This window comes from Phocoena sinus, chromosome 16, assembly GCF_008692025.1.
Source record: "Phocoena sinus isolate mPhoSin1 chromosome 16, mPhoSin1.pri, whole genome shotgun sequence".
In the NCBI taxonomy this organism is placed as follows: domain Eukaryota; kingdom Metazoa; phylum Chordata; class Mammalia; order Artiodactyla; family Phocoenidae; genus Phocoena; species Phocoena sinus.
In genome coordinates this window covers 6,433,109-6,457,748 of record NC_045778.1, presented here as the reverse complement: position 1 = coordinate 6,457,748, position 24,640 = coordinate 6,433,109, and the positions used below count along the sequence as shown (strand labels likewise).

General features: G+C 39.9%; 1 protein-coding gene across 13 annotated transcripts; it reads right to left on the bottom strand.

The window, feature by feature from the left end:
- Positions 1-1,755: 1,755 nt before the first annotated feature.
- Positions 1,756-24,471, bottom strand: GGPS1 (geranylgeranyl diphosphate synthase 1). Of its 13 annotated transcripts, XR_004346175.1 has the most exons (8): positions 24,230-24,426; positions 20,425-20,517; positions 15,521-15,591; positions 14,942-15,277; positions 13,425-13,460; positions 9,290-9,375; positions 6,176-6,262; positions 1,756-1,798 (listed from the first exon to the last, which is right to left on the bottom strand). XR_004346175.1 is itself a non-coding variant. In XM_032608090.1 (7 exons), the coding sequence occupies exons 2-7, from the start codon at positions 20,492-20,494 to the stop codon at positions 6,237-6,239; spliced, it is 426 nt and encodes a 141-aa protein (XP_032463981.1). In that variant the 5' UTR covers positions 20,495-20,517; positions 24,230-24,426; the 3' UTR covers positions 6,161-6,236. The 13 variants fall into 13 exon arrangements, 10 of the variants coding, with proteins under 10 accessions (XP_032463981.1, XP_032463977.1, XP_032463979.1 ...); XM_032608090.1 differs by lacking the exon at positions 1,756-1,798 and having other exon boundaries at positions 6,161-6,262; positions 15,141-15,277; XM_032608086.1 differs by lacking the exons at positions 1,756-1,798; positions 6,176-6,262 and having other exon boundaries at positions 9,283-9,375.
- Between the last annotated feature and the right edge of the window lie 169 nt (positions 24,472-24,640).

The following is a 24,640-nucleotide window of genomic DNA, read 5'->3' as shown; positions in this document are numbered from 1 at the left end:
GAGGCCTTTAACCCAACCAAAGGGAAATTAAATAACACTTCAGGGAGGTAGCCTTCAAGCTGAATGTTAAATTTAAGAATTTCAGCACATAGAGATACCCATTATGAAGCTGTAAAAACTGCTTTTGTTGATTAATGAAACGGCATAGGCTAAAAAAACTTGTTCCAAAAAACAAACTTTCAGAAGCTTTATTGTTTGAAATCATACGAGTAATAATGGAATATCCCAAGTCTGCATGGCAGAGCTGAGTCCTGGGGATCATTTTGACACTTTGCCAACCCAGGCATAGTGCTTCAAATAAGAAATTTTCAGATATAACATTCCACATATATTTTAACTTTATGGTTTTCAACGCTACATGACCTTGGAGTTGGCTTCACAACTCAGGCCTGAGCCTGCTTAATTCTTATCTATTAATACACTCCACCAAATCCTATGCTATGTCTGCCTCTTCCTTTTTGTTTTTTTTTCTTCCAGTTAGACTCCCCCAATTCCTTTGGTGGGTGGTTTTCCTTGTTTCAGCAACTTAATAAATTTTGTTAGACTACAGGTCTGACTCAGATGGCTTTATCAGATGGGCTTTATCACTATTTATTTTGATCAAGCCTCCTGTACTCATGAAGGTTGGAGGACAACTTTGGCCCCAACTTAGACAAAAACTGAAGCAGAATACAGGTAGGTTATTTACTGACATTCAGCTGTGTCCTGAGAAGAGCTGTGCACTTTCTAACTGGAGAGTTTTAAATTATCTTTCGGCAGAGAATGGCCACACTTCTTGAAGATTATTGGCATCCACCAAATTCAGACCAGCCCCACAACAGATACAGGAAGCATGCACCTTCCTTTTCTTTGTAAAATATTTTCCTGTCTTCACTGAGTTGTGACAGTACTTGCCTGGTTTTGCCTAGAGTGAAAGAATGATCCCTCTCTGCCTTCTGTCCTTTCCTAGAGACATTGTACTGCTGCCTCAACCATGTTATCTCCTTGAAGTGCTTTCTCTGCTGAAGTTTTTCCCTAAAAGAGATCTATACACCCTGTCTCTCATTCCTCACCCTCTTCTCACTTTAATCTTTTTCAGCCTGGCCTTCTGGCTTCTGTCTTCCCTCCAGTTCTTCCACAATTATCTTTCAAATATCACCACTGACTTCAGATCACCAAGGTGGTTTCTTAGTCCTCATATCCCTTGATTTCTCAATAGCATAGGTTGATAGGGTTACTTATCCCCCTTTGTTGTAAAGATCATATTTAAAGCACTGTCTCAAAAAAGTGCAAACTTAAAATATCAAGTATTTGTAATGCAATTCATTTTAAGTCTCGTCATTCATGCATCAGGTAAATAAGAGCCAGCTCTGCACCAAACACTATTTTTAGGCACTGGAGACCTAGCAGAGAAAAAGAGATGCAATGTTCCAGTTCTGGATAAATGTATATCTTAATGGTATGAGACAGATGATATATAAATAAAATGAATAAGATAATTTCAGATTATGTGAGGTGCACTAAAGGAAACAGATGGTTCTGTGGTAATATGTTACAAACTGAAAGTAGGAAGTAAGGGGAGGATAACTTTCAAGGTGACATTTGAACTGACAGCTGCAAGATAAGAAGGATCAAGCAATGTAAAAAAAGGAAAAAAAAACTGGAGGAAGATCTTTCTAGTTCTATAGGTAAACAGGAGTGGGAAGCAGGGCTGAGGGAGGATTAAGAGGGTCACTTACGGTGAATTCCCTGGCGGTCTGTGGTTAGGACTTGGCGCTTTCACTGCCAAGGGGCCTGGGTTCCATCCCTGGTTGGTGAGCTAAGATCAGCAAGACGAGTGGCCAAAAAAAAAAAAAAAAGAGGGGTCACTTATGAGCTATTGTAGTCATTTCATCTGGGGCACAAAAGGAAATAGTGGCTTAAACCAGAGAGGTTGGAGCAAAACTGGAAGACTGTGGGGTCACCGCTGCTGAGAAGTCAAGCTAGATGAGAAGACAGAACTATTCGCTAGATTTCACAAAATAAATGTCAGTGTCGCTGACAAGAGCAGTTTTGGTAGAGTAGCAGCCTCAGAAGCCACACTACAGTGAGCTGAAGTGGAAAGGAGGTTGAGGGAGCACAACTAAATGACTCTTCAAAGAAGAGACCTTCTAATTGCCATACTGATTGAACATTTTTCAGTCAATATCCTATTGGGTATCTCTACTGCATTATACTTGAATGGTTTATTCCTTGAAAACACATGCTTTCTTTCCAGTGATTATTTTTTGGTTTTGTTTTTCTTTTCATTTCTTTCCTTTGTTGTGGTCGTTTTCATTGACCGGGAGTTAAAAAATAACTTTGGAAATCTGATGACAGCTATCCACATACATGCAAATTTCACATATAATTTCAGGGAGTTAATTAATCCTTTGAAGACAGTTAATGGGCCCCAGAGAAGTCCATGGATCACAGATTAAGAACCTCCTATCTTTTTAATTAGCTGGTCTCTTCCTTCCTGGTTTCCTTATTCCTTTAATTGTTCCCTCCTTGATAACTGTCCTTGATTACTGCTCTTCTTGGGCTACATCCTCTCTCAGTGACTACATGTACTTTCTTGATTTTTGTCACTGGGACCATGACACCTATTTTACTTTTTTAAAAAAATTTGTTTTATTGAAGTAAGGTTGATTTACAATGTTACGTTAATTTCTGCTGTACAGCAAAATGATTCAGTTATACATATGCATACATTCTTTTTCATATTCTTTTCCATTATGGTTTATCACAGGATATTTAACATAGTTCCCTGTGCTGTAGGACCTTATTGTTTATCCACTCTCTTTTTTAAAAAGTAAATTTATTCATTTATTTATTTATTTTTGGCTGTGTTGGGTCTTCATTGCTGCACGTGGGGTTATCTTTAGTTGCAGCAAGTGGGGGCTACTCTTCGTTGCGGTGTGCGGGTCTCTCTCTGTGGCGGCTTCTCTTGCTGTGGAGCACAAGGGCTCTAGGTGCATGGGCTTCAGTAGCTGTGGCACGCAGGCTCAGTAGTTGTGGCTCGTGGGCTCTAGAGCACAGGCTCAGTAGTTGTGGTGCACAGGCTTAGTTGCTCTGTGGCATGTGGGATCTTCCTGGAGCAGGGATCAAACCCGTGTCCCCCGCATTGGCAGGTGGATTCTTAACCACTATGCCACCAGGGAAATCCTGTTTATCCATTCTGTGTATAATAGTTTGCATGTGCTAATCCCAGACTCCCAATCCAGTTCTCCCCCATCCCCCACCTTTGGCAACCACAAGTCTGTTCTCTATGTCTGTGAATCTGTTTTGTACAGAAGTTCATTTGTGTCATTTTATATTCCACATATAAGTGATATCATATGGTATTTGTCTTTCTCTTTCTGATTTACTTCACTTAGTATGATAGTCTCTAGGTCCATTCATGTTGCTGCAAATCCATGTTTCATTCTTTTTATGGCTGAGTAGTATTCCATTGTGTATATATACCATATCTTATTTGTTCATTCATCTGTCAATTGACACTTAGGTTGCTTCCATGTCTTGGCTATTGTAAATAGTGCTGCTATGAGCATTGGGTGCATGTATCTTTTTTGTTTGTTTTTGGTTTTTTTGGCTGCACTGCATGGCTTACGGGATCTTAGTTCCCTGACCACAGATTGAACCTGGGCCAAGGCAGTGAAAGTGCTGAGTCTTAACCACTGTTTGCCAGGGAATTCCCAACTATTTTTAGTTTTTTGAGGAACCTCCATACTGTTCTCCATAGTGGCTGCACCAATTTACATTCCCACCAACAGTGCAGGAGGGTTCCCCTTTCTCCACACCCTCTCCAGCATTTGTTATTTGTAGACTTTAATGATGGCCATCCTGACTGGTGTGAGGTGGTACCTGACTGTAGTTCTGATTTGCATTTCTCTAACAATTAGAGATGTTGAACATCTTTTCATGTGCCTGCTGGCCATCTCTGTGCATGATGCCTACTTTAGTACACAAGCCCTTTGGAGTTGTAGGGTAACGTAAAAGAAAATCAAGATCAGTTAAACCCATTCAATTTCCGGAGATTTATTTGATTTCACAGTGTCTTACTGGACACCATAGGAGTTGAGGCTATGAATAATTGTTCATAAGGACATCCTGAAAAAGATTTATATAAGAAAAAAAATCAAAAGCTAATTCTTTTATTGTAACATTTTACAGTCTTCTTCCTATCTGTCCTCCTCACAGCTCCATCCCAAGGAGAAGTCAGCCTGCCACGGGAGACTTCACAGTGGCAGAGGTTTATCATACCAAGTTCTCTCCAGCCTGCTTCTAAGGAACTTTTGGTACCTTCTGATGTGCAACTTTTCATCTTGGCATGTGGTTGTGAAGGTTAATTTTATGTGTCAACTTGGCTAGGCCATTGTACCCAGAGACTTGGTCAACACCAGTCTCAGTGTTGCTGTGAAGGTATGTTTTAGATGAGATCAACATTTAAATCAGCAGACTTTGAGTCAAGCAGATTGCCCTCCATTATGTGGGTAAGCCTCACCCAACTGGCTGAAGGCCTTAAGTGACAAAGACTAAGACCCCCCCAAGGAGGAGAGAATTCTGTTTTTCCTGAAACACATGGCCATGCAACATGGGGATAATATCAAAAATGTTCTTTTCATGAAGTAGAAGTGCGGGATGACTGTTAGGAAGATAAACAACAACAGCGGCCATAGATTCCATTCCATATCCCCTCAGATCTCTCCAGTGACACTACTTACAGATTGTGGTTTGTCTTATTTTGTTTTAAGGTGTTCTCTGTTTTTTCTGTTCCCTCTAATTTGTGTTTTTCTATATTTTTCTTGTTTCATTTTGGTTTTGCTTCTTTTTTTTTTACCTTGGTCTTTCTCTGTCATACTGCAGGTATTCTATAAATGTGTGGGAGTTTCTGGTTGTCCATTTGTGTTTCAGACAGAATGAGGCATGAGAAATGCTAAATGGGAGCTAATGGGAGCTCAGCTTATGCAAGCAGGGCTGGCTGGCTGACTGGTAAGTTTCAGTGTCATGTGATTGGGAAGGGAGCAGCCATGATGCTCCAGGAAGGCTCCCTGATGCCAGAACAGAAGAATGTAGCTCTTTGACACCAATACCTTTCCTATTTGCTCAAATTCTTCCCAGAAACTCACTTCTACTTCTCTAAAAAGACGTCTTACTCTTCTGCTTGAGGATAAAATATCTGGCAGTGATGATTTAGTTTGCCCATTGGGGTGTAAGAAAGAGGTAGCGTAGGGAGATGTACCCTTCCATTTACAGACTATCAATTAATTTGTTTTCATCCACATTTATCTCTCCAGTCCTTTGTTGACAAGTAGAGAACTGTTCCAGTTAGTTTCCTATTACCACAAACTTAGTGGCTTAAACAACATATATTTATTATATAGAGTTCTGTAGAAGTCCAACACTTCTCAAGGTATCAGCAGGGCTGTGTTCCCTTCTGGAGACTCCAGGGCAGAATCTGTTTCCTTGTCTTTGTAGTTTCTAGAAGCCACCTGCATTCTGTGGCTTGTGGTCCCCTTCCTCCATGTTTAAAGGCAGAAACGGTGGGTTGAGTCCTTCTCATCACACCACTCTGACTTTGGTTCCAATGTCACATCTCATTCTGACTCTCCCTTTCTGCCTCCTTCTCCTTTGAGGAAGCTTGTAGTTACAGGTGGGTCCACCTGGATAATGCAGGATAATCTCCCTATTCTGAGATCATCAATGAGCAACCATAATTTCTCTTCACCCTTAATTCCCCTTTCTCATGTAATCTAATCTGTTCACCAGCTCCGAGGATGAGGACGTGGGCATCGCTGGGGCTCCATTATTCTGCCAAGTACTTTCAGTTCTCCTGAGCCTGCTGGGTCCCGTTTCAGCCACAGCCCCTTCTCTACATAGCCTTAGCTCTGGCCATATCCCCACTGCTTACATCAATCAGTAGTCTTTCTGCTTTCTGTATTCCAGACACTTTTTGGAATTTCTCATCCACTAACAAAGCCCTTCCAATTCTCAAGGTTATTTTGATATTTTAGCCTTTTTATTCTTTTTCTTTCCTTTTAGTATTCTCTCAAGAGGTAGAAAAGATAAACACGTACTCAGTCCAGCATCTTGAAAGGACGAATGTTCTTTTTTCACTCCCTTCCTGCAGGGCTAGCAGAAAATTTAATCTCAGTCAGTGTTAGGGCCTCCTTACCTCTCAACTGCAGGCATCAGACTCCATTGGCAGGTTTATTATTGAAGCCAACAGTGATCCCTCAAAGCCTGGCACTTTTCTGCTTCCCTGTCCCAGGAAGAGAACGGGAAGATTACTGTCTAGTCCATCCTCCATGAAGTCTTGCTCACCTCCTGCAGTACTACCAACAGCCATGGGAACTTCTGGCTTTTGTTCCCTTCCCAGGAATCTCTCCTCTTTCCTCTGTTCTGTTTGCCCTTAAAGTCACTGCTCCTTTTCTCTCTGTCTCCCTTCCAGTACACCTAGCCTGATCTCTTCAACAGGCTCAGGTTTTAGGAAAATTAATTCAGAAAGGAAGTGTTTTACAAGAGCCTTCTTTTAGCTTTATCATCATAATACTTCCCTGAGGCAAGAAAGTACAAAATGGAATGGGTACATTTCTGTAACTAAAGATGGAAAAAACAGAGGGAAAAGAACATGAATATCTAAAAATTATCTTGCTACTATATATTGTACGTATAGTATACAGATAGTTTTGCTGCATTAAGTCACTGAACTGTGACTTAATCAATTCATATTGATGAACATTTGTTACTTTTTTTCTATTACAAATAATGCTGCAGGGACTTCCTGATGGTTCAGTGGAGATCCCACATGCCTCCCGGCCAAAAAACCAAAACATAAAACAAAAGCAATATTGTAACAAATTCAATAAAGATTTTAAAAATGGTCCACATCAAAAAAAAACTTAGAAAAAACAAATACTGCTGCAATGAATATACTTTTATGTACATTTCTGTACAACTCTTCAAAATGTAAAACAAAGGTACCATATGACTCATCTAGGTATTTAACTTTCTTAGTTGGCTTGGGCTGCTGTAATAAAATACCACAAATCGAGTGGTTTATACAACAGAAATTTATTTGCTTACAGTACTGGAGGCAGGAAGTCCAAGATTAAGGTGCCAGCTGATTGGATTCCTGGTGAGGGCTATCTTCCTGGTTTGCAGGTGGCCACCTTCTTACTGTGTCCTCACATGGTATAAAGAGAGAAAAGGGCTCTCTTGGGTCTTTTTTTTTTTTTTGGCCGCATGGCACGTGGGATCCTAATCCCCCAACCAGGGATTGAACCTGCGCCCCCTGCATTGGAAGCGCAGAGTCTCAACCACTGGACCTCCAGGGAAGTTCCCTTGGGTCTCTTCTTGTAAGGAAATTAATCCTATTGGATCAGATTCCCACCCTTATGACCTCATTTAACCTTAATTACTTCCATAAAGATCCATCTCCAAATACAGAGATACTGGAGGTTGAGGCTTCAACATATAAATTTTGGAGGGACACAAACATTCAGTCCATATTACCCAAGAGAAATGAAAATATATAGCCACAGAAAAACCTGGACACAAATGTCCATAGCAGCATTATTCATAAAAGCCAAAAAGTAGGAACAATCCAAATGTCCATCAACCAATGAATGGATAAACAAAATGTGGTATTTTCAAAAAAAAAAAAAAAAAATGTGGTATTTTCATATACTGGACTATTATTCAGACTTAAAAATTATTGAAGTTATGATATAAGTAGTATGGATGAACCTTGAAAACATTATGCTAAGTGAAAGAAGCCAGTCACAAGACCACGTAGTATATGATTCCACTTATATGAAACAACCAGAATAGGCAAGTCTATAAATACAGAGAGTAGCTTAGTGACTGCCTCGGGTGGGGGTTAGGGGTGGAGTGGGGGCAATGGGAGTGAGTGCTAATAGTGATGGTGGTTTCTTTCAGGGGAAGCAAAAATGTTATCAAATTAGATTGTGGTGATGATTGCATAACCCCATGAATATACTAAAACCCACTGAATTGTATCCTTTAAAAGAATTATGTGGTGTGTGAGTCAATAAAGCTTTCTAAAAAATTATAAATTTCTAAAAAATTTAGAAATTAAATTTCTAAAAAATTATATATAAGTATAAATATATATACATATATATGTGTGTATATATAAGATGAGAAGCAGATTACAGGGAGCTTTGCCTGTGAAGCTAAAGTGTTTGTCCTAAAAGGAAACGATTTATGAATAGAGGCATAAAGTGAAAGCAAATTCATTAAGATTAGTTTGGCAGTTCTGTGCAACATGGGCTGAAGGAAGAGAAGGGATTCCAGTAAAACAAGTTAGGTGACATTAATTATCCATATATGCTATGATGATACTCCAAGGCAGGAGGAAATGATTGGTTTGATCTTTTGTTTGTTGCAGCAGTTACTAGCTAAATGATACTCCTGTCTGAGCCATGATGTAACACAGTAAACTGCAATAAATTCTCCCAACAACTTCTTCATTAAAGCGATAGTCATTGGACTTCCCTGGTGGCCCAGTGGTGAAGACTCCGTGCCTCCAACGCAGGGGACACAGGTTAAATCCCTGGTTGGGGAACTAAGATCCCACAGGCCACGCAGCGTGGCCAAAAAAAGTAAAATGAATAAATTGACAGTCATAGGTGACTTGTGGTCTCAATAAATTGAAAACTTCTCCCAATATTAATGACATTCTTTTGCTGAACCCTCTCCTGGTTTCCTCTGAACTACCAGGAATTATATTCAACATTCTTCTAAGCCTTATAATAGTGTCTAAAATTATATATTTTATATCTTTAGTGCTAAGTCATTTAGTGAATGCTGTCATTTTATTTTTGTTCTTCTTCGATCCAGAGCTTTACAAACTTAAATTGGCCAGGTTTCAGGATTCAATATATTGAACTTAAAAAAAATTATGCTTTCGTGTCTGTTATCAAACCACAAATGCATTTTCATAAACCATATTAGAAAATCTATTAGTTTGCCTCTTAGGATAGCTACTTTGTTTTGTTTCAAAGGGCTTATCATTATTTGTTTCAATAACCTTTTGCTTCATTTTCAGTTTCCTTTAGTTTAATTGACTTTTTGACTTTATCTGTCAACTTTAATAAATCATTTCTTTCTTGTAAAATATGGACAGCTGTTAGAATATAATTTACTAAAGCTAAATCTTTTTAAATTTTTTACTTTTCAAATATTTAACTATTCTTATTTTGCAATTTCTATTATGTGACTTTACAAGTTTTGGTAAGATTTACAAATTACTTTTGTAGCTTACCATTAGTACTGCTTTGCCCATTGAGGTCTAAATAGCTTCCGTTATCCACTATACCAATTTTCAATTCTTCAGATATATTTTTCTTTCTGTACAGTAACAAATATAATTCAAAGAAAATAAATGGGTCATTCTCCTAAAGCATAGAGTGCTTTATAAACAACGTGCATGACAAGGCAGGTAGTGCTGCAGATGTTTCCCAGATATATCTCTATGACAAGATGCCCATTAAACATTCTACACAATTAACTTTAACTAATGGGTTAATATGGAAATTTGTATTACTGATTTTTGCTTACTGCACATACTATTATAATCTTTACCAAGAGTATAGTAAAATTATGCCATACAACTGTAAGGTCCAATATAGTCAATCACATAAAAGCTGAGGTTGCATTATTACAAGATTTAATGAAATAACCAAGTAAGTGTACAGTTAGCCAACCGGAGGTGGTGGGAGGTTGAGAAGCCAAATGCCAGTTGTATTCTGAGTTCATATTATTGTAGGGTTCGTTATCATGAGTCCTTTTCTGTATTCCAGCCACCAAATATCAGCCCTGCATGTATGGCAATAAAGGCTGTTCTAAGTGCCACAGTGAAAATGAAAAGGAAGTGAGAAGGGAAAGTAAGGGACAGGTAAGAGATATCTCAAAGGACAAGTCTATAGGACTTAGGAGGACTGGATAGGAGGCAAGGGTAAGAAATAAAGACACTCCTGGATCACTTTAAGAATGACAATGGTGATGGAAGAGGCGGGGGTAGAAGTGGTTTCATTCCATTATTTGGCTTGGTAAAGGGACAGGGAGGGGAGGTATAAGTTGGTTTTAAATATGATTTCAAGCTGATAACAGAAAACTCAGATGAACAGTTAAAATACAGGACTTCAATATGAGGAGGTCAGGGTTTTGATACAATGGTAATTATGGACAAAACTGAAAGTAAACAGTCTAAGAATGCTTTCAGAAGGGAAAACATTGAGTAAGAATCATTAGGGAAAGAATTAGAGGGAGAAGAACCACATTAACATAAAAGCTAACATTTGAAGTTTATGGTATCTTTTCACATACATTATATTTAATGGAACCCTTGAGAGGTGGGAGATTAGTTTCAAGTAGATTTATTCATTCACAAGTATTTATTAAGTGCTACTGAGAAGAGGAGCGTAAGTCACAGTCCTTGCCCTTAATGAGTTTCTAATCCAATGGGAGAAGCAGACATGTAAACAAGAAATTAGGGGCCCTGATTCCAGCACTAATAATACTGTTTAATAATTGGCTACTTACTTCCCAGTCTCCACTACAAGAAAATCACATAAGGCTAAGAGATAGTGTCTATCACTCTTCTACCTCCAAAGCCTAGCAAAGGATTTAGCTTATAGGCACTCAAGAAGTATTCTAAATGAAATGAATGAAAAACAGAATAGTGTCTTAGCAATGACGAACGTTATTTTCTGGCAGAGTATAACATGTGTGGGGAGAGTAAAATATTAGGAAATATGGTTGAAGTCGTTTGGAGATCAGATTTTGGAAAGCCTTATATACTCTGCCAAGGAATTTACAGGTGGCAGTATTGAGGATTCAGAGAATTTAAAACATGGGAATGACATAATCAGATTTGCGCTTTGGAAAGACAACTTTGGTTGGTGTGAAGGATAGACTGGAGTGGGTAGAGATTATAGGAAGGAAGCTGTTTAGTACATTACAATAGACCAGTGCTTTCTAAACTTTTAAACATATTTAAGTGTGCATTTAGAATGGGAGGCCAACAGTACAGAAGAGCAAAGTGCTCTGACCTGTATTCAAGGGCCTGGCTCTGCTCAGTAAATGCTTGAAAAAAAAAACATAAAACAGTGGTACCTAATAGGTCCTTCACAAATATACATTTTCTTCCCCCTTTCCTTCCTCTCAGTGTACTGATTAAAACAGAGCCAATGGATAAATCTTGAGGATATAAGGCAGGGAATAAAATAAGGCCCTCAAGAGGCAGAAAGAGAGGGAATCAAAAACAGGAGAGCGTGTTTGGTCTAGGGCAGGAGGACAAACAACTTTTCTTGAGATGAAAGGCAGACCTAAAGAAGCATAGGGGAGGAAGGTTAGAAGAATTTACATTTAACAGGAGAAGAATGGAGGAGGAGGGAATGCTAGATTGACAAATCTCATTTATTTTTAATTTTTTTGTACATTTATTTATTTTTGGCTGTGTTGGGTCTTCGTTGCTGCGCACGGGCTTTCTCTAGTTGCAGCGAGCGGGGGCTACTCTTCGTTGCGGTGTGCAGGCTTCTCATTGCAGTGGCTTCTCTTGTTGCGGAGCACGGGCTCTAAGCGCGCGGGCTCCAGTAGCTGTGGCACACGGGCTTAGCTTCTCTGCAGCATGTGGGATCTTCCAGGATCAGGGATTGAACCCGTGTCCCCTGCATTGGCAGGTGGATTCTCAACTGCGCCACCAGGGAAGTGCCTAGATTGACACATTTTAAACCTCCATCAGGATTAGATGAAAAATAAAAGGGCTACTGAGGTTTTAATACATTAATTTGCAATGGCTATAGCAGTTGTGAAAACGTTCCCCAGCAGCACTTAGCAACGTGGGAGGAGCAAAGCACGTGGACCGTTGGATTCACGCAAGATTGGGAACTGGCAGGATGAGAGGGACCTAAAGGAAAGGAGGAAAGTGATCCGAGAAAGCTCTTGAAAGGCTCCCTGAAGTGAACGACTATAGGTTATAGGTTAAGAAGAGAAGGAAGTCAAGTAAGGAAGTTGACAGAGTGGAATAAGAGAAGAGCTGATGTATTTAAAATTTTGCTGAGGTCTGAAAGTCATTTATAGCAACATAACTAGCCTTCATTCTTTTGATTTTGCCAACAAAGAAAATCAATTTGATTTTCTTCTGTATTAACCATCATGACTATGGTTCAAGTGAAAAGAATAAATTTTTGATGATTTAATACATAACTCTTTTTATAAGTCCCCAATTCAATGCCAAGCATTTCTGTCACTGAAAGGCAAGATAAAAATGACAAAAGAGGACTTCCCTGGTGGCACAGTGGATAAGAATCTGCCTGCCAATGCAGGGAACATGGGTTCAATCCCTGGTCCGGGAAGATCCCACATGCCACCAAGCAACTAAGCCTGTGTGCCACAACTACTGAGCCTGCGCTCTAGAGCCTGCGAGCCACAACTACTGAGCCCACGTGCCACAACTACTGAAGCCCACGTGTGCCTGGAGCCAGAGGCCACTGCAATGAGAAGCCCGCATACTGCAACAAAGAGTAGCCCCCACTCGCTGCAACTAGAGAAAGCCCCTGCGTGCAGCAACAAAGACCCAACATAGCCAAAAATAAATTTAAAAAATAAAAAAAATGAGAAAAGAATGAGTAGCACCAGGCCAAAATTAATTTGATTAGCTAAGAAATAATCTACTTAAGCAATCATTATACTTATAGGTAAATAACTTCATTTCTGTCTATATAGTTAGCATTAGATCTTTTTTAATATCAAGTTTGTTACAGGTTCATAAAAACAAAGTTCAAATATCCATAGTATAACACAAATATGTATGATTTTCAGAAGGGGTTTCCTTGGATCAATTAAAATGGAAGATTCAGGGACTTCCCTAGTGGCGCACTGGTTAAGAATCTGCCTGCCAATGCAGGGGACACAGGTTCAAGCCCTGGTCTGGGAAGATCCCACATGCCGCGGAGCAACTAAGCCCGGGCGCCACAACTACCGAAGCCCGCGAGCCTAGAGCCCATGCTAAACAACAAGAGAAGCCACTGCAATGAGAAGCCCCTGCACCACAATGAAGAGTAGCCCCTGCTTGCCGCACTAGAGAAAGCCCGCGAGCAGCAACAAACACCCAACACAGCCAAAGATAAATAAATAAAAATAAATAAATCTATTAAAAAAAAAAAAATGGAAGATTCAAATTATTCTAAAAGTAAAGGCAATACCGAACTTTTCAAAAAAGATTTAGGTTGAGTATTTTGGTGAGAATTTCTCATACAAAAATACAGTGGTTTGATTTAAGATAACACACCGTACAACCAATCAAGCAAAATGTAATGCTACTGAGAAGTACAAACTTTCATTCTGGGATGTCAGTGACACTTCTCATACAGAAATCAGGGTCTCTTTTTTCATACCTCTTGTGCCATAAGATGGCTCCAGGGGCTGAGGGCCTAAAATGAAACAAAAGGGATAGTCAGGGTTAAGGCACTATAAAGCTAACTGTGCCTGATAGTATAGCCTTTGGCTAATTTTCAGTCAGGCAGTAGCTCTCAGGTTAACACTTTTCTTTGCTTTACTCATAGAGGTTAAAGATGCCTACTTCCTTTTCCATTCAAGCACCAACTGCCTACAGAGGGGTTAAGGATGCGGGTGGGAAGGAAAAGGACAGTTCCCCCAGCTTTTGTACTTGTGAGCAAACAGCTTTTATGATTTTTAATACTAATGATAAAGACAGCATAAAATGGCTTAAAGGCTCCTTCCTAAAATACTTTTTCCATGTACCTTTTTCCCCCCCACAAATGGAAAGATACTGCTGTACCCAGATACTAATTAGTTTTGAGGCACAAGTTACATTAGAAGGAAAAAGAACTTGGGCTAGTGTGTAAATTTCATTCAGTGGAGACTCCTTGGTTAAATAAACAGCAGAATTTGCTCAGTTGGGAGAAAGGAAGAGAGGCCCAGAATGCTTACTGCTTGTCACTGTCAGCTTTCTCATGGAAGACTTCACTAAGGGAGTTTCCAGGGAGGAGAATGAGCTATTCTAAGCAACGACATTTAGGAAGAAAGAGGAGTTCCTGTGGTCTTCGGGCCAGCTAGCTATAGAAACTGGTCCCAAGTAGTCAATGGCTTGGAAATGGGGTAGATGAATTGTGAACTGCCCGTACAGTACAGTTAGGAAGTATGTGGATAAAAATTCCTGGAGCTGAAGTCTTCTTTATTGACAGAATCAACAGAACATGCATGGCAGAGTTGGCCACGACGTCCTAACACAGCACATTCTGACATTCAAATTAGACTCATTTAAATGTGGCTCCTTTTGATTCCTTCAACTTGGTACTATGATTATCTGTACACGGGGATTCTATATTGAAACAACCTCACTCACATCACCACTATCACTCAGTTTTTGGATACTAACAGATTGGTCCAAATTTTAAAAAAGGTAATAGGCTAAAAGACAAAAAAAAAGTCAACTAAGCTATCAGGCCTAATCAAGAATGGCTTAATATTATTCATCCTCTTTGAACATTTTACTTAAGTGTTTTACTAGAGCTACTAGCTCAGGGTTCCCACCACATGCATCGATTTGTTTATAGGCTTTAGATTCAAGCTCTTTAAGAGTATTCCGAGTGTATTCAAAAGAACCTACGTTCTCAAGATAATGTACACAGTATTTTTTAACATCTACATTTTCGGTTCTCTGGCGCAAGATATTCTGCACCTGGGTGCTTTCAGGCCTAGACCAAATAGCATGAATAGTAGGGAATGAGAACTTTCCCTCTGTTAGATCTTCACAAAAGCTTTTGTTTGCACTATATTCTTTGGAGTGTAGATTAGCATAATCATCCCTAATTTGGAAAAAGAGCCCAAGTGTATTCAGTAGTGGCTTTAAATCTTCTTTGTAATCAGAGAACAACTGCATGAGACCTACTGCTAATCCAAATAGTCCACCTGTCTTTTGCAGCACCATTGCTTTATATTCTTCTTCAGTGGGACAAGTGTAATTATCTCTCCAGTAGATATCCAGGCCTTGTCCCTGATGGAGTTCTAAAAGCTGGCGAGTAAAAAGCTTTACTGCATCTGGGTGATCAAGGGTTAAGACTTTCTCTAGGCCAAGAAAATATACATAATTGGCAGAATTGATGACAGATGGAATTCCATAGATGCTGTGTGCCACTGGAAAGCCACGACGGAGTTTTGAGTTGTCTTCAATATCATCGATGAGTAAACTGGCATTATGCAACATTTCTGTCACTTCAATGATAATCTAACAAGAAATACAATTGAAAATTTTCATTTTATTTGAATTATTCAAAAGAGCTTATACTTAATGTATATTAACAGATTATCAAAGTGTCAGGTGTCTTAGGTTTTACAACTAGTTATTATCTAGCAACCTCAATGTAAGATATTGTATGATCATTAAACTGAATTAAGAGCTAGGAGTATTTTTACATGATATCTATTAATTTCTTGGAGATTAAGAATAAGGTTAGAATTGCCTAAATACCTGTAGCTTGTCTTCTGGAACTTTTAGCCAATGATTAAACGCCTGTGAAAGTTTGGTTCTCACTTGTTTACCTGCATTTAAAGAATAAAATTTAGCAATAAATTAATATTTTTAATTACAAGAAACACATTCAGAAACTTCCTGTGAAACTAAGAAAACTTGACAAATCCAGCCCCACCAATCCATTATCTACTGTAGAGCTTGTCTTCCACTGCTGGGCCCTACTACCTCCCTCCACCAAAACTCATATCCTAAAATGCACAACCTTTTAAAATTAGGGCAGGCAAAAGAGAGTTCTAGGACTCCAGGGACCCATCAGTAAGCTCACTCCTTTCATCTTAACTTATATCAACAGTTTTGGAATGGAATGTTTTTTTTTTTTAACATCTTTATTGGAGTGTAATTGTTTTATAATGCTGTATTAGTTTCTGCTGTATAACAAAGTGAATCAGCTATATGCATACGTATATCCCCATATTCCCTCCCTCTAGCGTCTCCCTCCCACCCTCCCTTATCCCGTCCCTCTAGGTGGTCACAAAGCACCGAGCTGATCTCTCTCCCTGTGCTATGCGGCTGCTTCCCACTAGCTATCTATTTTACATTAGGTAGTGTATATATGTCAATGCCACTCTCACTTCTTCCCATCTTACCCTTCCCCCTCCCCTTGTCCTTTATTCCTGTCCTGCTCCTAGGTTCTTCAAAACCATTTGTTTTTTTAAGAGTCCATATATATGTGTTAGCATACGGCATTTGTTTTCCTCTTTCTGACTTGCTTCACTCTGTATGACAGACTCTAGGTCCATCCACCTCACTACAAATAACTCAATTTTGTTTCTTTTTATGGCTGAGTAATATGGAATGTGCTTTTAGGGAATTATGATCTAATTCATTCTTTTGAAAAGGGAGCCAGTCTAGTTAGTGGCAGTTAATTAGCACCATCCACTTCAGAGGCTACAGGTATTTTTTTTTTTATTGACATGTAGTTGATTTTCAATGTTGTGTTAATTTCTGCTGTACAGCGAAGTGATTCAGTTATACATATATACACATTCTCTTTTAAAATATTCTTTTCCATTATGGTTTATCATAGGATACTGAATATGGTTTTCTGTGCTATACAAGGTAGGATCTTGTTGTTTATCCATTCAATATATAACTATAGGTATTCTTTTGTTTTTGTTTTCCTTTTTACTATACTTTCCTCTAACATCAAATGGATGGTTTTGGATAGTTCCTTTTTCTTTTTTCTAACTTACTAGTCCAATATACAATGTAACTGAAAGGAATTTTTTTTTTTTTTTTGCGGTACGCGGGCCTCTCACTGTTGTGGCCTCTCCCGTTGTGGAGCACAGGCTCCGGACGCGCAGGCTCAGTGGCCATGGCTCACGGGCCCAGCCGCTCCGCAGCATGTGGGATCTTCCCGGACCGGGGCACGAACCCATGTCCCCTGCATCGGCAGGTGGACTCTCAACCACTGCGCAGGGAAGCCCAAATATAGGTATTTTTAAGTAAATGTACTTTGCTATTGAATTACCTTATAGAATTACCTCTTAAAATTATCTACCATTCCTTTATATTAAGATTTTAGAGACTGGACAGCTCTGCTTCTTTCCTATCAAAAAGTGAATTACCACTCCATGAAGTATTCCCTTTTAACATCCTGAATTTAGTCAAAAGTTAATCTCTTTATTTTGACTAGGGCCATTAGTTTTTCAATATTATCTTTTTCTTACACAGAAAGCTCAAGAGAGGTCTTTGGGTAGTAGTCACCATTAGAAGTCATTTTAGCCCAAATATAAAGGAATGGTAGATAAAAACCACAACCAGTTCATTTAAAAAAAATGTTCTTTCTATGAGCTTCCTGCTAAAGCGAATGCACAGTTACACCCTAATTTCAGATTAGGTTTCAGGAAAATAGTTACATAAAGTTTCAGTAAACAAAAACAGTATTTTCTGAGTCCTATCTGTGTTTTCTCTGCACCAATCAGCCAAACAAATGAATACACACACCCTCATCACATACCCAAATGGAACAAAGTTTCACTTTCTGTGAGAAGTCTAAAAGGGAAGGATCTCTTAGGGTTCTGGAAGCAGTATCCTCTGTCTACTAGCCTTTAGAATGTGGTCTGAGTAGCAATTATATCCTTTATCCTTCTGATTTACTTTCCAGTTTGACCAAGGTCAATCTGGGCTATACTGAGAAGGCACAACTGTGCAAAGTAACCCTATCACCTTAAAAAAGAAGATGAAGAACAGAGAATCAATGTGCAGGCACATCTTCCCCTTCACTTCAGAATGTATCTAGAAAACAGTACAATAAATGGCTTAACTTACAGGTACTCAGGTATGTATGTATGTACGTATGTATTTATTTATGGCTGCATTGGGTCTTCATTTGCTTCATGGTCTTTCTCTAGTTGCGGTGAGCGGGGGCTACCGTTCGTTGCGGCGCGCGGGCTTCTCACTGCGGTGGCTTCTCTTGTTGCGGAGCACAGGCTCTAGAGTGCAGGTGCAAGGTGCAAGGACTTCAGTAGTTGTGGCTCACGGGCTCTAGAGCGCAGGCTCAGTAGTTGTGGCGCACGGGCTTAGTTGCTCCGCGGCATGTGGGATCTTCCCGGACCTGGGCTTGAACCCGTGTCCCCTGAATTGGCAGGCGGATTCTTAACCACTGCGCCGCCAGGGAAGTCCCCTCAGGTTTTATTTTAATATTACAGTAATTACTGTTTCTTCTTTAAGACTTTAACGTTACTGACTCCCTTTCTGCAGGCCCTCTTCTTCCTCCATTTCAAAACCCACCCTCCACCTCCCACTGCAAAGGCCTGGGGACCTACACTTCTACACTAGAGTAAATAAAGAAACATAAATAAAAGTCATTCTACTTCACTAATTTCAGAATATCCTAATATCAACAATTATTAATTATTATAACCTCTTTTCAGCAAGATTAACTTTACAATAGAATAAATGGCCTGGCCCATCTTTAAGTCACTTTAGTAACTCTGAAGCTCTCTGTGAAAAATAGTTTATGCATAACACAGTTTCCTCTTTCTTTAGGAAACTCTTTTGAGGTTCTATTCTATCATGGGTGCAGGAGTATACTTGATTTGAAAAATAAAAAGATGGGATACCTAATGAGATTCTTAAATATGTTATCTAACGGCCTAAAACATTACTTCCAAATAATGAGGATTAAAAAAAATGTTAACAGAAGTAGTTCATTACACAGGTAAGCGTTACTGTTAAAACGTAACTATAGGCAGTCCTTGTTCTGCACAGTAGTGGAGCAGAGACGTTGGGTGGTGCTAGTTGGACACTTGTCATCACTGGTAACTGCCATGTTTTATGGTAGCCCAGTTCCAACCAGTGTTTGCCAGTGTGTAACAAAATAAGTCCAGCAATAGGTGGGAAGAGTACAAGAGAAATAGTGCTACCTTTCTCAATATGAGACTCTAAAATAAGTAAAGTTACTGGCTGCTGAATAAATGTCACTCAAAAGCAGTCTCTTGGCTTTTTCTTAAACAGTAGGCAACTTTTCCCTTGCATTCTCTGCTTGTCTCTCCTCCATTCTTTTGAAGCATTGACATTAACAAGTATGTCTCCATGAGAGTCTGCCAGAATAGAAATGACACTGATCATGACGGTTTCCAAGGTGGAGGTAGGGAGCTACCACTCTTCTGGCTTCAGACAACAGTACTTATCCTCCCCAGACTCAAGAAGAATAGAAATGCCATTGAGGAGTGCTCATCAAGAGAAGTGTGCACTTTAGAACAGAAATGACAACCTTTTTGTGATTGAGATCATCACTACAGTTGAGCCACACCATGGGCTAAATGGGTTTCTATAATTGTCCACTTATCACCTTTTTTTTTTTTTTTTTGAGCCATGCGGCGCAGGTTGTGGAATCTTAGTTCCCTGACCAGGGATTGAACCCGGGCCCTCAGCAGTGAAAGTGCAGAGTCCTTACCACCAGACTGCCAGGGAAGTCCCAACTTATCACCTTTTAGTAACTGTTTTTTTGTTTTTTTTTTTTGCGGTATGCAGGCCTCTTACTGTTGTGGCCTCTCCCATTGTGGAGCACAGGCTCTGGATGCGCAGGCTCAGTGGCCATGGCTCACGGGCCCAGCCGCTCCGCAGTATGTGGGATCTTCCCGGACCCGGGCACGAACCCGTGTCCCCTGCATCGGCAGGCGGACTCTCAACCACTGCGCCACCAGGGAAGCCCTAGTAACTGGTTTATACATGAAGCTTTATTACAAGAAGCCACGCTTATCTCATGCATGAGTTTTTCTTTGCTACTATCATTTCCCAGAAAAGCTTAAAAAAAAAAAAAAAAGAGCAAAATAAAACAAGCACATACATACGATTAGGCAGGTGTTTCTTTAGGAAGCCATGTTCAAGTGACTCATCTTTATATAGGAATAATGTGGGCTATGCTTCCAAGTAATGTGCTTTGAATGCTTTACTATTTGTCTCTTAAAGGAACTAGTAGTATAAGAAATGCAGTGTATGTGATAATGGAAAACCTGAACAGGAAAGTTAAGTGAAGCTTCTTCTTGTTTCACAAATTGGCAGATCATCCCCTAATATCTAAAGAGTAGGGAATAGGAATGTGTGGCATTCATAAAGAATAAAATTTCTAATGAGATACTCAAATGTTTTAAGTGTTTTTATGTTTTTAGTTATGTTATAAAATTGGATATTTTTAAAGAGGTGCTTCAAAAACATCCCTTTTAAGAACAAAAAGTTGTAAAACTTTATTATTATTTTCCTCATGTGTATCTTCTTACAAAATAGAAAACAGAAACTCTCAAGAGCTGGCAATTCTAACCTTTTCTGTATGCTAATATTTAAATGACGATTACTTTATATAGATGACCCTATATGTACTGTAACTAAACTGTTACCTGGTAACTGAAGTAAGTACTTGTAAGGTTCTAGAAGAATTCTTTGGGCTGTTTCTTGAGTCTTCTCCATTGTTTTTTAATTTCAAAGCTGATCTGTAAAAAAGGAGAAACATAAAGATGATGTAGTTAACTAAATTATCTAAGTATCAAAGTGCAAAGGAATTTGTATTTCAAGGTGTTGTAGTAAAGGTAAACTTTCAGTTTGGTTTTAAATGAAAACTCTACACCTATGAAATCTTGAAAACATTATGCTAAGTGAAGGAAGATGGTCACATATTCCATTTATATGAAATGTTCAGAACAGGCAAATCTATAGAGACAGAAAGTAGACTCATGATTGCATAGGGCTGGGGTGGGGGGAAGAGAGAGTGACTGCTAATGGGGTTTTTTTTTTTTGGGGAGATCAAAATGTTCCAGAATTAGATTGTGGTGCTGGTTGCCCAACCTTGTGAATATAACAAAACACACTGAGTTGAATACTTTGAATGGGTAAACTATATGATATGTAAATTATATCTCTTTAAAAAAAAAAAAGCAAAGTCTTCATTTAAGTGATTATATTGGTCAAGGTGTTCACCTGGATTTTAAGTGGTTTCCTTAGTTACAAAACTTACACTAAAAGCCATTCCTATTTTATCAACCATAAAAGGCTTAAATTGTTGACATCAACATGGAAAGAAAACAACAGAATTAGATACTTCTATACTTGACTGATCACGTAAATTAATAAACATACTTTTTTTTCTAAGAGCATTAAAATGAGTATGTTTTGGGGCTTCCCTGGTGGCGCAGTGGTTGAGAGTCTGCCTGCCGATGCAGGGGACACGGGTTCATGCCCTGGTCCGGGAGGATCCCACATGCCGCTGAGCGGCTGGGCCCGTGAGCCATGGCCGCTGAGCCTGCGCGTCCGGAGCCTGTGCTCCGCAACAGGAGAGGCCACTGTTGTGAGAGGCCCGTGTACCGCAAAAAAAAAAAAAAAAAAAAGAGTCGGTTTTATACATTTGACCCTTAAACAACAGCGGGGTTAGGGGCATCAACACCCCCCCTTCGCGCGCACACACACACACACACACACACACACACACACAACTGAAAATCTTCTGCAGCCACAGATTCAACCAAGTGCAAATCATGTAATACTGTAGTATGTATTTATTAAAAAAAAAATCCACGTATAAGTGGAGCCCAGCAGTTCCCACTCATGGTGTTCAGGGTCAACTGTGTATTTAAAATATAAGGAGAAAATCCTATTCTGCATTTCTTCACAATCAATTTTTGACATTCTGATTAAGACATGCATTTACTTGAGTGCAATTATATTATTAAAATTATTCCCCTGTAGTGACTTATTATTCTGAATTTTATATTTACTTCAATATTTCCTAGAACATCACTCAGTTTTCCTAGAATCCCCCTTTACTATTGAATTTCTACTATTTCTTTGTAAATATCTATTGCTATTTTTGTTTGTCCTATTAGGAGTCTTCATTTCTGTTTTTGTTGTTTTTGTCTGTTTTGGGGGGATGGGAGGGAGTTTTCATTTCTAATTGGCACACTTTAGAAGGTTTCTCACCTTTGTCTACTTTCTTTTGTTTCTTTGGACAATGATTTGGTCTCTAGGATCATGAGCCTAAAAGATTGAAAAGTGTATTTTCTGTATTTTCTTCTACATTTGCCTTGACCAACAATTAATGTTAAGTATGTTGCAAGGGAAAAAAGTTCAGAAAATATTTCGAAATAATCCAAATACCAGTTTAGTAACCTATTACCTATACTGTTTAAAGTTTGACACAGATTATCTTATTCTTAAGAGATTAAAGAAAGAAAAGAAGATGATGCACAGAAAGAATAATCACTTAGGTTAAAAGATTATTGAACAGAATTAAAAGTAGAATTTTTAAAAAGCATCTCATATACTGTTCTATTTAAACCAGTTAGTAGCCATCTCTTCCCAACTAGGTTGAGAAAATTATGTTTATCTTTTTCACAGCCTCCAGAACACATGTGACTTAACTTAAAAGTCAGTAAGACCAACTTTCAATAATTCTCTTTTGTCTCTGTATCAGTAACAATATGCCACTAGACAGATTTTCAGCGCTAATCTGTTTCAATTCTTAGGGCTTAGCTGGTTGATGTTTTGTTCGACTGAAAATATTAGTTATGAACTTTAAAAAATCGTTCTTTCCTTTGCTCACTCCGGTAAGTTTAAGAATACTCACTTAACAAATAAATCAATTAATGTTCCTTCCCCAGATAATGTTTGTATGCAAGTATTCTCAACAGTGGGAAAACACAGAAGCCTCAATTTTGCTAGGTACTGAAAACTAAAGTTTCCTGTCTTCTAAAGAGTCTGAGGGTTTCTACATTACTGTGGCATATACTCTGATTTGGCTCTTTTTCTTTTCTTTTTTAACCCCAAAGACTCCAATTTATCACACCTAGAAATTTCAGCTATCACATACTGGACCCGAATATAAAGAGGCATTAATGTGTTACATGAACTCTACTAATTTACTTTTTTAAAAGTAATTAATTTTTAAACTATTTTACCGAAGTATAGTTGATTTACAATGTTGTGTCTAATCTACTTTTAGAACGAACCACCACAGGATGCCTCTGTGAGAGTCTGAAACTACTCCTTTTCAAAACTGGGAAACTGCTTTACATTTGTTCAAACAACGCACGATGAATATTAATTAACACAAAATCAGATTCTCTCCTCCGTGTGGACTACTGAAGCAATATACCCCTGGTCCTCTACTCTTCAGCCAGTGACCTTTTCGAAATTCAAATCTGGTCCTATCTCCCTTCTGACTGGCAACCCTCCGAAGTTATCCCATGGCTCTTAGATAAGAACAAAACTCCCTAACATAGCGTATCAGGTTCGGACAGCCAAGCCCCGCGCCCTCCCACCCCCGGCCCAGCCGCTCATGGTTTAAAAAGCTCCCTCCTGGAAGAAGGCTTTCCAACGTGATGTTCTTTCTCTCTGGAATGTTCTTTCCGTAGTTAACTCCCGCTAACCCTTACACTCTCGGCTGGATCCTCACTCCCTCGGGAAAGCCTTCCCTCATCTCCCTAAGGCAAACTCCCTATTTCCAATTCTCTTATCACCACGAAACTCTCCTTCGTGGCACTCACACCTGTTGCAATATCACACTGACTTGTGTGGCCATCCTGCCTGTCTCACTAGGCTCAGGCTCATGACGGCAGGGACCACACCAGGCGGTGGCGTTCAAATGTGGGAAAGACGAAATGAACGAAGGGACGTAAGCCGAGTACCTTCCAATGCGTTAGAGGACGAAATCCGGGCACACACACAGAAAAGGGAAAATATCGTGCAAAGTAATTTTTTAAAAAGGGATGGGTCTGTTTTCAGAATTGCTAAATCGACAAAGTGTAAGCGCGGCTGTGAAGCGTGGAGTGCATCCTTCCACTCGAACTCCGGGAGACGATGGATGGGTGTGAAGTAAATTGCCGGAGAGGTACATGGAGGGAATTTAAATAACTTCGAGGCATATTTTCCACACAGGCTTGGCAGAAGGGCTTCCAACGCCGACTCCGTCTAGCGGAGCCCGCAGGGTCGGTAAGGTTCCTGCTTCCTCTCCGCCCCGAGGCCCCCTTCCGCTCCGCGGGGACCGTACCGCTCCTCCCCTTCTCCAGCGAGAGGATGGAAAATTCAACACAATCCGGTTCAGCATCCGGGTCCTCACCCTCCTTTCTTTCTTTCCTCTCAGCTCCGCCTCCCAACCTCCCCCACCCTCACTCCCCATCCGGGTTCCCCCCAGCCGCCACCACAGCCACTCACGGTTCGAGGATGATATCACAACTTTCACGCCGGGGGTCCGGGAGTAGCAGTACCCAGCATCAACTTCCCACCTTATAGTTCAGAACAAGGCTCCCCCGGATGCCTACATAAATCCCTCCCCTCACTTCACGATAGCACTCTCCGCCTTCCTCACCCGCCAGCAACACCGCATTGCTCGGTGCAAGAAAATGCGCCATCCCGGTCACACTGCGCAGGCGTCGTTGCCACCTCCCCTTTGCTTTGTCGCCCCGCCCCCTTTCCCTCCCTCCCTTCCCTGTCTCACGTAGGCGCGGGGCGTTGCGGGTCTTGCAGTTCTCAGGGGCAAGGCCTCGCGCATTGGCCCCAGAGGCTGGACTACATTTCCCGGGGAGCTATGAGGCGTAACTTTCTGTTTCCATAGAACTGGTGGGA